A 12,829-nucleotide genomic window follows, 5' to 3' on the forward strand; every position below is an offset into this window, starting at 1 on the left:
AATAACAGCTTAAAAGACACACATAATAACATACTTTAATAACGTATGCAACTTTAAACAAACAAATTAAAAATACGGACTTACCATCTTATTTTCTGAATGTTAAAATAACAAGAAAAAATTTGATTTCACTTTTTTGTATTTCTCTGGGTAGCAACGTATTTGCGTCGTATCTTTTATAATTATATCTTAAGAAGACGATCTCCTGCGTAAAATTTCACCACAGTGATGTCTTCATCCATTGAAAAAGTACCAAACCAGGATGCGCACAATTACCCGCTGCGCACAGTTCCCCCACTTTCCCCTAACTGTAATTTCGTTACAAGTAACGAGTTACTTCCGTTTCCTGCTTATATAACATTCTTTCAGTATTTTATAAACTTATTTTATAAATAGAATATTAAATTTATATTTAATAAATCTTATTGCTATTGCTTCTTGCTCAGGGTAGAGTCCCTCTATTGAGAGTCGAAACACAAGACCGGAAATACGCCATGTTTCAGTCTTATCGGAAACGGCTAATAATTCTGATACTTCTTTAATAAATGACACCTGCCCTCGGAAAAATAAGAAGGAAGTCAATACGGCCAAAATTAGACTGGCGATAATTATTTCAAGATAATTAACTCAGACCGAAGCAAAAAAACGTCCGCCCTGGCGTCACCATCTTGACAAACGTGGTACTACACCTATAAAAATTGCTGCCACACATCTATTCACTTACATTCACTAACACATTAACATACTGAAACATGGCGGCACTAATCACCGATGAGGATTATGTCTCGCTTATGTCTCGACTCTTACTAGAGAGACTTTAGTTCAGAGTAACTTAATTTCAAAAAATGACATTTAATTTTAATGTAAATGATGCCATGCTTTTAAAATTAGTATTTACTTCAACTTCAGTTAATTTAATCTTAACGCAACTTTAAATAAGTTAGTGTTTTGTTTATGCAATTTTCAATAGAGAAATAAATTAATTTTATATATCTTTAACTTTAACTTAATCAAAAGAAAAAATTAACCTATTATACTCAATTGTGCATAAAATATTTACAGCATTTTTTTAGATTACTTAAAAATATAATAATGGATGACAAAGAAGCAGATAAATCATGGAACGATATTGATTCCGGTGAGGCGATCGTTATTTCTGGTATTGCTGGTAGATTTCCTCATTCAGATAACATGGATCAATTACGAGAAAATTTATTCAATAAAGTTGATCTTGTAAGTGCAGACCATAACCGATGGAAAATAGGTAATTAATTCATATTTATGTGTTTATAAATTGTATTTTTACATTTATACCTGACTGATTGTGATAGAATATGTCACCTATTCTGTATTAAATATAATTACATATTTATTTATCAATAAAGATACTTCAAATTGAAATTTTATATAAAAACATAAATGGAATATTTGAATATATTTAGCTATGGAGCATGCAGAATTCCCAAAACGTATGGGAACTGTCAATAATATAGAAAAATTTGATGCGGATTTTTTTGGAATATCTTTTGAGCAAGCACAAGCATTCACACCCGAAACGAGACTGTTATTAGAACATTCTTACGAAGCAATCATCGATGCGGGAATCAATCCGAAGCAATTAAAAGGAAAAAATACTGCTGTAATTATAGGATCATCTCTAATTGAAGCACAAATAACATTGTTTAAAGATACTCAGGTAAGAAAGATTATTTTTACACGCGCGCGCGCGCACGCACGCACGCGCACACACACACACACACACACACACGCGCGCGCAAGGCCACAGAATGTCTCGTTTTAAATAATGCATTACAATTTCTCGAAAATCATGGTACATAAGGAAAAATGTTTCGAACAAAAGTTGTATCGTTCGGAGAGGGACATAAGAAGGTATTATTGATTTGACCTTGGGTGGCGTCGCCAAGGCCAAGTCGAGGTCACGTCGATTTTTTTAAATGGAATATATTTATTCCCCTATTTATAATTACATTTTCTTGCAGTTTACCTCGAGAGCTTTTCAAAACACTATAATAACTAAGTTATTTAACTAACAAGGAAAGAGACCCAATTATCCTTCTCCGATTTTAATGAGCTTTTAGTATGTTATTCTCTAAACAAAAATGAGCGAAACGTATTTTTTTATACGTGCCCATACGCAATTTTAAGGGGTGAAGCACTCCTTCGAAAAGTTGACTTTTCTCTTTCGAAACGAATATCGCCGGAACTGTAAGAAATAAAAAAAAATTTTCAGAATGAAAATTAAATGGCATTAAGAGTACTTTAGAAATATAATAAAAAAAATTTTTTCTTTATAAATATAAATAATTTTTATTATAAATAAATAACTAAAAACATTTTTTGTTATAGTTCTAAAGTGCTCTTAATGCCATTCAATTTTCATTCTGAAAAATTTTTTTTCTATATCTTACAGTTCCGGCGATATTTGCTTCAAAAGAGAAAAACCAATTTTTTTCTAAAGGGTGTTTGACCCCCTAAAAGTGCGTATGGTCACTTATAAAAAAATACGTCGCTCATTTTTGTTTGGAAAATAACATATTAAAAGCTCATTAAAATCGGAAGGGGACAGTTGGGTCCCTTTCCTTGTAAGTTATGACATCACAAATGAGAATCTTGACAGCAAACCAGTGTCGCTTCTCTCACTTTCATATTTGTTTCTCTCATTCTTACATGCAGTTTCACAACACATGGCAGAGTTATTATGAATGAACACGGCCAATCACGGATCGAGTCGGCATTGGTCGATATCTATTTATAAGATCTCTCCCTGTATGCAACTTACATAAAACCTAAGAGGAAGACATGTTGTCTTTTACAGACATGTTATCTTTTACAGACATTAATAAATGATTTATTAAGACTGTTCAAAACGACATTAATATGTTTCTGCGAGAGACTCTCGATCACGCGCCGAGTGATATGCCGTTTTGACTTTCGAGCGGTCTTGACTACGGAATGCGTTTCTTTTGGTGCGTGTTTCTGCGTTGTCGAAAACACCGAGCCTTTACGAGATAGTATAGCCTTACTCCTTATTCGCTTATCACTATGCTGATCGCGGGGACCAATAGCGCTATCGGTGATCGATGTCGATCCGCGAGCGCCCCGATTTCGTGTGCGTGATCAAGCAGTACGCAGTCGGAGAGTAGGGAGCGATAATAATTCAGATACATTTCATGTACAATTAAAGAATTAATTTTGCAATTTTAAACAACATAGGGATAAATATATCTATTTGCTCCAAGAGGGAAGTGCCTTAAGGGTTGCAGCGCAAAAATCGAAAATGCTTGGAAATAGTAGTGCATAAATCAGAGAATTATTATGCATAATCAGAGTATTCAATTTTGCAATTTTAAATGACTTAAGGGTGAATATGTCTGTTTGTTCCAAGAGGGAAGTGCCTTAAGGGTTGCAGCGTAAAAATCGAAACTGCTTGGAAATAGTAGCGCATAAATAGCGCATAAATCCTGTGTATTTAATTTTTCAAATCAATTATTTTTAATGGGGGGGGGGACTGACTGACTGCCTACTTAGTCCCCTCCCCAAAAATTTTTTTTTAGCTAAACAGAAGGAGCACAAAAATTTTTGTTTTCGGATATGAATAGCGCATAAATAGCGCATTATTATATAATTTTTTCATTAAGATTTGGTTGGGGGGGTCCAGCTAGGCAGACGTTATTTAATTCTTGTGTTACTACTGTTATAAAAGTATTAAATTTCAATTACTTAATTAATTATCTTCAATTGGAGCAATATAATATTTATTTACTATAATTTCATTATAAATTTACCTAAAACACATTTACCTACATAGAACTAAATTATAAAATGGTTTCTTTTTCTGCTTCTCAAGATAGCTATAGCTATATTCAGGCCATATTCGTATATCACTATCAGTTGACTACTGCCAGTACTGAAAATCTGTAGTATACGTAACAGTAACTATAAATTTTCAGTACTGATAATCAACTGGTAGTAATGTATAATCATATATATATGATAAATGTATCAATTAAAAGTCTTAATATGCATTTCATATCGGAGTTAGTTTTAACATTTTATAGCTGTCTTTACCCTATGTATGTATATGTATAATTTTGTGATATCTTAATAATTAACATCTTAATAACGTCTTTAACGTCAAGTAGACATCGTAGAAACGTTAATAATCATTATAATATATAATATGTCACTCTCTGCTCCTTAATACGTTTTATTGCCACAATATTACTCATAAATTGCAGCAATACTATTGTGACATATCACAAAAATATTATTGTGATATTTCAATGTTATTTATCAACATGTAATATATCAGGAATATTTCTGTGATATTACACTGGATCTTAATGTGAAAAAATAATAATAAATGATTTATTAAAACTGCACATGTGAATACACAACAAATTAAAGGTACATAACGGTCGAAGCTGGATCTTGTTAGACACGTGTTAAGTGAATACTAAAGGGGGTCCCATTTTACCACAATTACGTTTTAAGAGAAATCTCCGAACTGGTTTCACGGATTGCAAAATTTTTTTGCACAGACTTAAAGAACGCATAAAAAAAAATCCCGGAAAACACGATTTCACGAGAAAATTGGAAAAAAATTACAAAATTCATTTTTTCTGATACGTAAAACTATTATCTGAGGTTAACATTTGCTTGATATGAAAGTTTTACGGCGTAGATTGAAAATAAGTGTGAAGCGGAAGATTCAGCTTTCTTGAACAAACACTACTGAGTTTGTAGAATTAAGATTCAAAGCGTAGAAGAGAATATTTCTCCTCGAACGTAATTACATGCATTGCACGAAGAGGCTACGCTCTGCTCTTCAACGATTTTCAAACTTGCAGCAATGTTAGAGGAGCCTACCAAATGAACACCTGTAAAACCGTTCCCGCTAATGGGCTGTAGAAGCCGAGTAATGAGCATTCAAAAATATACCAAAAATATGGAAACAGTCTAATATCTCAGAAAATATGCATTTTTGAGAAAAATGTCTTAGACAAAAGTGATAGGGTTTAATAAGATGTATTTACTAGTTTTATTGGTTTGACTTTGGATGGCAAGGTGAAGCCAAGATTGATGATGCCACCCAAGGTCAAACTAATAAAATCAGTAAATACATCTTATTAAACCCTAACACTTTTGTCTAAGACATTTTTCTCAAAAATGCATATTTTCTGAGATATTAGACTGTTTCCATATTTTTGGTATATTTTTAAATACTCATTACTCAGCTTCTACAGCCCATTAACGGGAACGGTTTTACAGGTGTTCATTTGGTAGGCTTCTCTAACATTGCTGCAAGTTTGAAAATCGGTGAAGAGCAGAGCGTAGCCTCTCCTTGTCAGAACAGAATTCCGACGTCAACAGAGCCGAAATTCCGTGTAATAATAATTGCACGGTCTTGCGATAGATAGTGTTGGCATATGTTGGATAAGGACAGATATACTTAATGAGTGCGACATAACGATATATAATATCCCAAAAAAATCATAAAAATGAAAAGTTCAGGCCATGTTCAAAAAAAGATCCTCAAAAATTTAAACCTTTAAAAATTCAAATGATTATTTAAAATAATATATTACCATGAAAAGTAACTGATATATTATTAATAAACGTGCCAGTTCAAAGTGAACATACATAAAGTGTATATTATCTAAATTTAATAATATATTATGAAAAGTAACTCGTATGTTATTCAAAGTGCAAATTCAAAACAAACATACATATAAGTAAAACAGATTACAATTTGATTCTAGAAAATAAGTCGATATGTATGTTATTATTCTTAGTGCACAAAATATAAAAGTCGTTTATTGAGATTTAATTTGAAAATAAAGATTGACCGATTTCATACGTTTTCATTATAAGCAAATTTGACCCAAACTGCCATCGTTCTTTAACATTTTTTAATCTGACGTGCGGAAAATGATATGGCGAAAAGCAAGCAGAGAATTCAAACTAAAAAATTCGAAGCCAACTATGACACACGGTGGTGGAAGTTTAATGATTTGGGGTTGTATTTCAAGTAGAGGAGTGGGTGAATTAGTTTTCATTAACGGAATTTTGGATAAAAATAAATATTTAAGTATTCTAAAAGACAATTAAATAAAAAGTGCTAATGAAATATAAATATACGAGATAGTTTCAAATTTTATCAAGACAATGATTCAAAACGTAAATCGCGAATAGTGCAAGAATATTTATTATGTAACTGTCCAAAAGTATTATATCCTCCATCACAGTCACCAGATTTAAATCCCATAGAAAATTTATAGAATTTATTAAATCGTAACATTACGAATTACACCTATAAGATCAAAAGGAGAAATAAAATTATGATTAAAACAGGAGTGGAGGCGTACATACATTACATCAGATTATTTAACAAAAATTATTTCTAAATATGCCTAAACGTTTGCAGCTATAAACAAAAAGTTTATCCAACAATTAAAGTACTAAAATTATTATCATTTCGTTAACACATATTTATGTTATTACATATTTATGTTATTATATCTTGTTATGTGCCCGAATATTTTTGCGATACCAGAATTAAGCAAAATTCTGTCTATAGTTTAATATACTCGAAACTGTATCATATAAACGTAATTATATAAATAAAATTTATGTTTCTAACAACTATAATGAATATTTCAATTAAAAAAAAAGCTGGGAATTTCTTACTCCAACAAAAATTATGTTTAAGAGGTAATAATTCCTAATGTATCATGATGTCCGTATATTAATGCAAGTAACAATATATATATATACATATATCTATTATAATATATATATAGACATATATATGTCATTCATAAAAATAGTAGAAAGACATTGCTATTTTAATTGTTCATATGAAAGAATTGCAATAATAAATTTTCTGCAATTAGTTAAGCGGACAGAATGTTCTCGGATTGAATAAATCTACGATGGCAAATATTATTTCACACTACTTTGATCTAAAAGGACCATCTTATACTATCGATACAGCATGCAGTTCTAGTCTTTACGCCATAGCCCGTGGTTACTATTATATTATGTCAGGAAAATGCGAAGATGCGATAATTGGAACTGCAAATTTATGTTTTCATCCTCTTATAAACCTGCAATTCGCTCGGCTTGGTATGTTATAAAATATTAACTTTATATTTTTATTAAAACTTATTAGTCTAATTATACACTATGCATGAAATTTAGTTTTTATCCACAATAAATAGGAAACTATTACGAGCTATGTAATTTTGACAAAACGTTTCTGATAAATATTTATCGAAATGGAATATACTTTATCATTGATAAAATTGATAAGTTTTTAAATAAATATAAATTAATTCATTGTATATTAAAAATGCATGCTGTATTTTGTATCTTCCAGGTGTCTTGTCACCCGACGGTTATTGTAGACCATTTGATAGCGCTGCTAACGGTTATGCACGTAGCGAAACGATCGCAGTGGTATACCTTCAAAAAGCAAAAAATGCTAAGAGGATTTATGCCATATATCCATATATTAAATTGAATAGTGATGGTTACAAATCAGAAGGCATAACATATCCTTCATCACAAATGCAATATACCTTACTAAAGGAATTTTACGAAGAATGCAAAATACCAGTATCTTGTTTGGATTATGTCGAAGCACATGGTACCGCTACCATAGCTGGCGATCCTCCAGAAATTAATGCTATCTATAATGTTCTGTGTAAAAATAGAGAAACTCCATTAATTATCGGCTCTGTAAAATCCAATCTTGGGCATACTGAACCTGCGAGTGGTTTTAATCAAATCGCTAAGGTAAAATAAGTGATTTCTGGTTTTATATGTTATTATAAAATTTATTTTATTTCATTTTATGCACAGTTACGGACATATATAGGGTGTCTGATAATTATTGACACAACGTTCATATGCAGATAGAATGGATTAAACCGAACACATATACAGGGTGAGGCATCTAAAACAGGCCACTTGAATAACTTGCTTGTTTTTAACAATAGAAAGAAAAGTGTCAAACAAAAGTTGCATGGTTTCAATGGGGATGTATTTTGGTCATATTGTTTTTCTTGTAAGTGGAGGTGCTAAAGAGATATAAAGGTCATTTCCATTTTTTTACATGGAATTGTATGATTTTTTTTACGTAATATGATTCCTTTAATTATTCTGCATATAAAAGTGTTAAGGTAGTGACATCAAAAAACCAATAGTTTTCGAGATATTTTACATTTTATTCTGATACATATTGACACAAAATGTTAAATAACTCGTAAGCTATTAGCTTTTTAATAATTGTGAGACGCGCATTTCGGCGCGGTTCGTGCATGTTCGGCTCTCCTCGGCGGAACGGCTGTCACCTGTGAATTATGTTTGAAATTGCTTATCGGGCAATTTGCCCTCATCGCTTGCAGTGGTCGTAGGCCACTGAACATTCTGTTCATAAAAGTATTAAGGTATGGTTACCAAAAAATTAATAGCTTACGAGTTATTTAATATTTTATGTCAATATGCGCCACAATAAAATATAAAATATCTCTAATAAATAAATTATTGGCCTACGGCCACTGCAAGCGATGAGGGCAAATTGCCCGATAAGCAATTTCAAACATAATTCACGGGTGACAGCCGTTCCGTCGAGAAGAGCCGAACACGCGCGAACCGCGCCGAAATGCGCGTCTCTCGCTCGTATTGTGAACCAGCGAGAATCACCGAACGATTACAGAACAATCGGGCAGGAGCAACAATGCAATATAAAAGCCGCGTGTTTTAACGCGCGGCTCTTCTTTTTCCGCTCCGATCCTGCTCCGATCCTCTTCCACGCCGATTGGATAGCGAAACCAAGTGGTAGAGTATACTCTGTCACGATCGAGAGTTCTCGATAGCTAACGACTCGATCGCCGACTAGCCGCATATTCCTGCACCGCTGCACCGACGGGAATCCTCCGGGGACAGAGCGTACTCTGCCCCGCCGAGCTTTCTCGGCCGTCGGTCAGTGTCGCCTTGCTGTTCCTACCGCACCAGACGCCAGAGGGTATTATCCCCATCGAGCGTTCTCGACCGCTGGTTCCCTCAGGAGGGACTCTGTATCGATCCCGACAGTAGCAAAGGGATAGAGATTTCTCTGCCTCTGTCGAGCATTCTCGACCGTCGGCACCGCCTTCTAAAGCTGACCGATTCCATTATATTTGGGAGAATTCTCATATTCGCCGCGCCGCGATCGTGATAGAGTTGGCGTATACTCGCGTCTCGCGACCACGCTTATCGCCGCGAACCGAACCGCCGCGGTCCCGCGGCCCGCCACGCGACACCGCGACAGCACAAAAATTCGTCTGCGACGAGTTTCGCTGCTCTTACACACACATACAAATACTCGACCTATTATCGCGTATGCACACACACGCGCGCACACACACGCGCGCGCGCGCGCACGCACACACACACACACGCACACGCACACACACACACGCACACACACACACACACACACACACACACACACACACACACACACACACGCACACAAATATATAAAAAATAAAATTATTATTATAGTTGCAGATTGTCAAAATCGATGGTTACGTATATCGCCAGCGACCGCGTTTCCATTTACATTGTATTCTCTGATTTCGATACCAATAAAGCTATTGCACCCACATTTATATTTTTTTTATACAAACTGTTTCGTTCCGTTATTACATCTACTCTCTCCGCCACGAACCTCTTTTCACGTATCCAGACCGATCACCGAAATCCGACGAGCTAATCCGCGCGTGTAAAAGTCAAGTAGTTACACAATTCCGTTTAAAAAAATAGCTTTCATCTTTTTATATATAACGCCTCTACCTAGAAGAAAGACAACATGACCAAAATACGTGCCCCTTGAAACCATGCAACTTTTATTTGGCACTTTTACTTCTATTGTTAAAAACAAGCGAGTTATTCAAGTGACCTGTTTTAGTTGCCCCACCTTGTATATACAGGGTGTCCCATTTTAACACTGAAATATCTCGAAAATTGTTAATGATACGGAAAAATGTTTCAGATGAAAGATTCATGGTTTCAAGGAGGAAAAAGACGGTGACCTTGGTTGACCTTGAGAAGATGTTCTTAAGGTCAGGTCCATATTACATAAAATTTTTTAAACGGAACTCGCCATTTTTTATTGCGTATTTTTGTAGCTTATTTCAAGAGCTTTCCAAAATGCTATGATATTTTTTCGTTAAATACATTTCAAGATATGAGGTTCGAAACTTACAGTACTACCGGCATTTGCATTATCCAAAATGTCTAACCGACGGCTATAACCTCTTGAATGTTATTTAAGATCACAACCTAGATACCATTTGTTAAGATCAAGGCCATTAGAGGTTGTTCCTCTTATTTTCATTTTTACACTAAAAATCTGGAGACACGATAGTGTCTCAGCGCTAAGCATGGCACGAAACACTGCTGTGCCTCCTTTATGCGAACCGGCGAATTGCGTCAGATCGAGGTTATCGGATCTCAATAACGGCCATCCCGATCGAGTCTTTAAGTACACTTAATCGATAACTTATACTCCGATTGTATTATGTGTGTTTTTATTTTTATCTACGCACCCTATAATGGAGATTTTGCGACGGAAAGTTTGGATCTGTAACTTTTCACGTTCAGATACGTCATTATCATCGTCGACCGCATTCCGCGCATCCTTTTCGTGTCCTTCTGACATTTTTTACGCAAAGAGCCCTAGTGACATATATGATCAGCGAGCGCTGTGATCTGTACTATACTACGGACTACGATAGTGTCTCGGTTGTTTTTTCGAAACAACAGAATCGGTAAAGTCAGTAATAATGAAACACGCTGGTAATGGCTAACTAAACTAGGAAATGATAATAGGTGTTCGCTATCGAGAAACTAAATATCTAAGTGTACACCATCGAGAAACTAAATGTCTAGGTGTTCGCCATCAAGAAACTAAATATCTAGGTGTTTGCCGCCGAGGAAGTGGGTGTTTAGGTGTTCGCCGTCGATGAATTAAGTGTTTAGGTGTTGTCTAGATGTTCGCCGTTGAGGAAGTGGGTGTCTAGGTATTCGCCGTCGAGGAAATGAGTGTCTAAGTGTTCGCCGTCGCGGAAGTGGATGTCTAGGTGTTCGCAGTCGAGGAAGTCGGTGTCTAGATGTTCGTCCTCGAGGAAATGGGTGCTTATTTGTTCGCCATCGAGAAACTAAATGTCTAGGTGTTTGCAGTCGAGGAAGTGGATGTCTAGATGTTCAGTAAGATACGAAACCAGTGCAGCGAATCGCTTCTGATTGGTTACGCGATTATGCGGTTCGCGGCAAATACGCCTCATGGGACTCAAGTATTAGGATCTCTAACTTGTAATTTGTGTCAACCAATCAAATCGTATCAAATTGTATCAGCTATTACACGTTATTCTAGTTGAAACGATTTGATTGGTCTTTGTATTCCTATTGAAGGATCTTCCTGTTCCAATCCAAATGATTTTAATTCTTTTTATATAAAATTTTTATATTGCAATTCATTCAAAGACATTTTCCTTTCCAACCAAAGTAGTAGTTACAAAATTTTATCCTTCGTATCAGTAAAAGATTACCTTTTAAAAAAAGGTAAAAGAGGCGCTAAGCATATACGTGCTTATCAAATAGAACCTACACTATTAGAAATGTGACCTTTATAGGTAAATGAAGATCGTGATTATGAACGAAATTAAAAGTAGAGGAGAAGGTAGAATTATGGCCAGTGTATACATTGTGACCTCTCTTAATATCTCCGCTATTATTGTATATAGCGAATCTTAATGATTACTTATGGAATTATTAGTTCAGTAGCTTGTCATTATATCATGATGCTAATATTACCAATACTCAATAGCCAGCATTTATTATAACGCACTTTTACTTTCAAGTATTTCGAAACGTTTCTGAGGTACGCTTTAACATTTAATTACAACTACTTCGAGAAAAGTCAGAGCAAGGTGTGGAAGTAGGGAGAGAGTGAGGTGTGAGAGAGTATAAAGTGAGTGGAGGTGAAAGAGGGTGTGGCGAGAAGGGTGGGAGAGTAGAGGGAGAAATGAAAGATAGGGAGGTGGACAGGAAAGAGAGTGAGAGAAAAGGGATTGAGGTTAGGGGAATCATTGATAGTTAGGCATTGATAGTTAGATAGGTGGTGCGCGGGGAGATAGACGGAAAGGAGTTAGGGAGTAGGTGATGAGGGCAAGTGAGTTCGGGTAAGAAGAACTAGCGGGTCGGTCGAGATAGAGATATCGATAGATCGAGTCAGTTCGGGAAAGATAGAGGAAATAGGAGTAAGAGAGAGGAAATGACGGGAAGAATTGAAAGGCTAGTAAAGGATAGACGAGGAAGCACAGGAGATTTGGAGAAATACCTGAAAAGGAAGAGGGAGGGAGAGGGAGGGGAAGAGGAGGGAGAGATCAAAATAAGTGATATATTCAGAAGTGAAAAAATGGTAAGATCGCCAGTTAAAAGGGAGAGAAGGGGGGGGAGGATGAAGGAAATACTTAAGGAGATGAGAGAGGAAATGAGAGAAGAGTTAAAGGGACTGTGTGTGAGGAAGGAAATAAGGGAGGTAGCAGAGGGGCAAAAGGAGTTGATAAGAAAAAAAGGAGAGGAAGAGTTGAAGGAGAGGGAAGAAAGATGGAAAGAGGAGAAGGGGGAAATGGTGGAGGTAGGGTCAGGGGAATGGAAAGAGGGGGAAGAGAAAATGAGAGAAGAGGAGGAGATAGGAAAGGGGAAAAAAATGAAGGATGGATAGAAAGGACAAGATTAGAGATGAATGGAGGAG

The 12,829-nt window shown here is 35.4% G+C and overlaps 1 protein-coding gene across 1 annotated transcript in view; it reads left to right on the forward strand.

Moving 5' to 3' along the window:
* Nucleotides 1-1,092: 1,092 nt before the first annotated feature.
* The window catches only part of LOC108723883 (fatty acid synthase), a 24,696-nt gene continuing 12,959 nt past the window's right edge, over nt 1,093-12,829 (forward strand). The window contains exons 1-4 of the mRNA XM_018449912.1: nt 1,093-1,264; nt 1,443-1,696; nt 6,918-7,149; nt 7,403-7,821. Coding sequence (XP_018305414.1) covers nt 1,093-1,264; nt 1,443-1,696; nt 6,918-7,149; nt 7,403-7,821 — 1,077 coding nt within the window. The remainder of the gene's footprint in view (nt 1,265-1,442; nt 1,697-6,917; nt 7,150-7,402; nt 7,822-12,829) is intronic.

Source organism: Mycetomoellerius zeteki, unplaced genomic scaffold (assembly GCF_001594055.1).
Source record: "Mycetomoellerius zeteki isolate Tzet28-1 unplaced genomic scaffold, Tzet1.0 scaffold251, whole genome shotgun sequence".
NCBI classification, from domain to species: Eukaryota; Metazoa; Arthropoda; class Insecta; order Hymenoptera; family Formicidae; genus Mycetomoellerius; species Mycetomoellerius zeteki.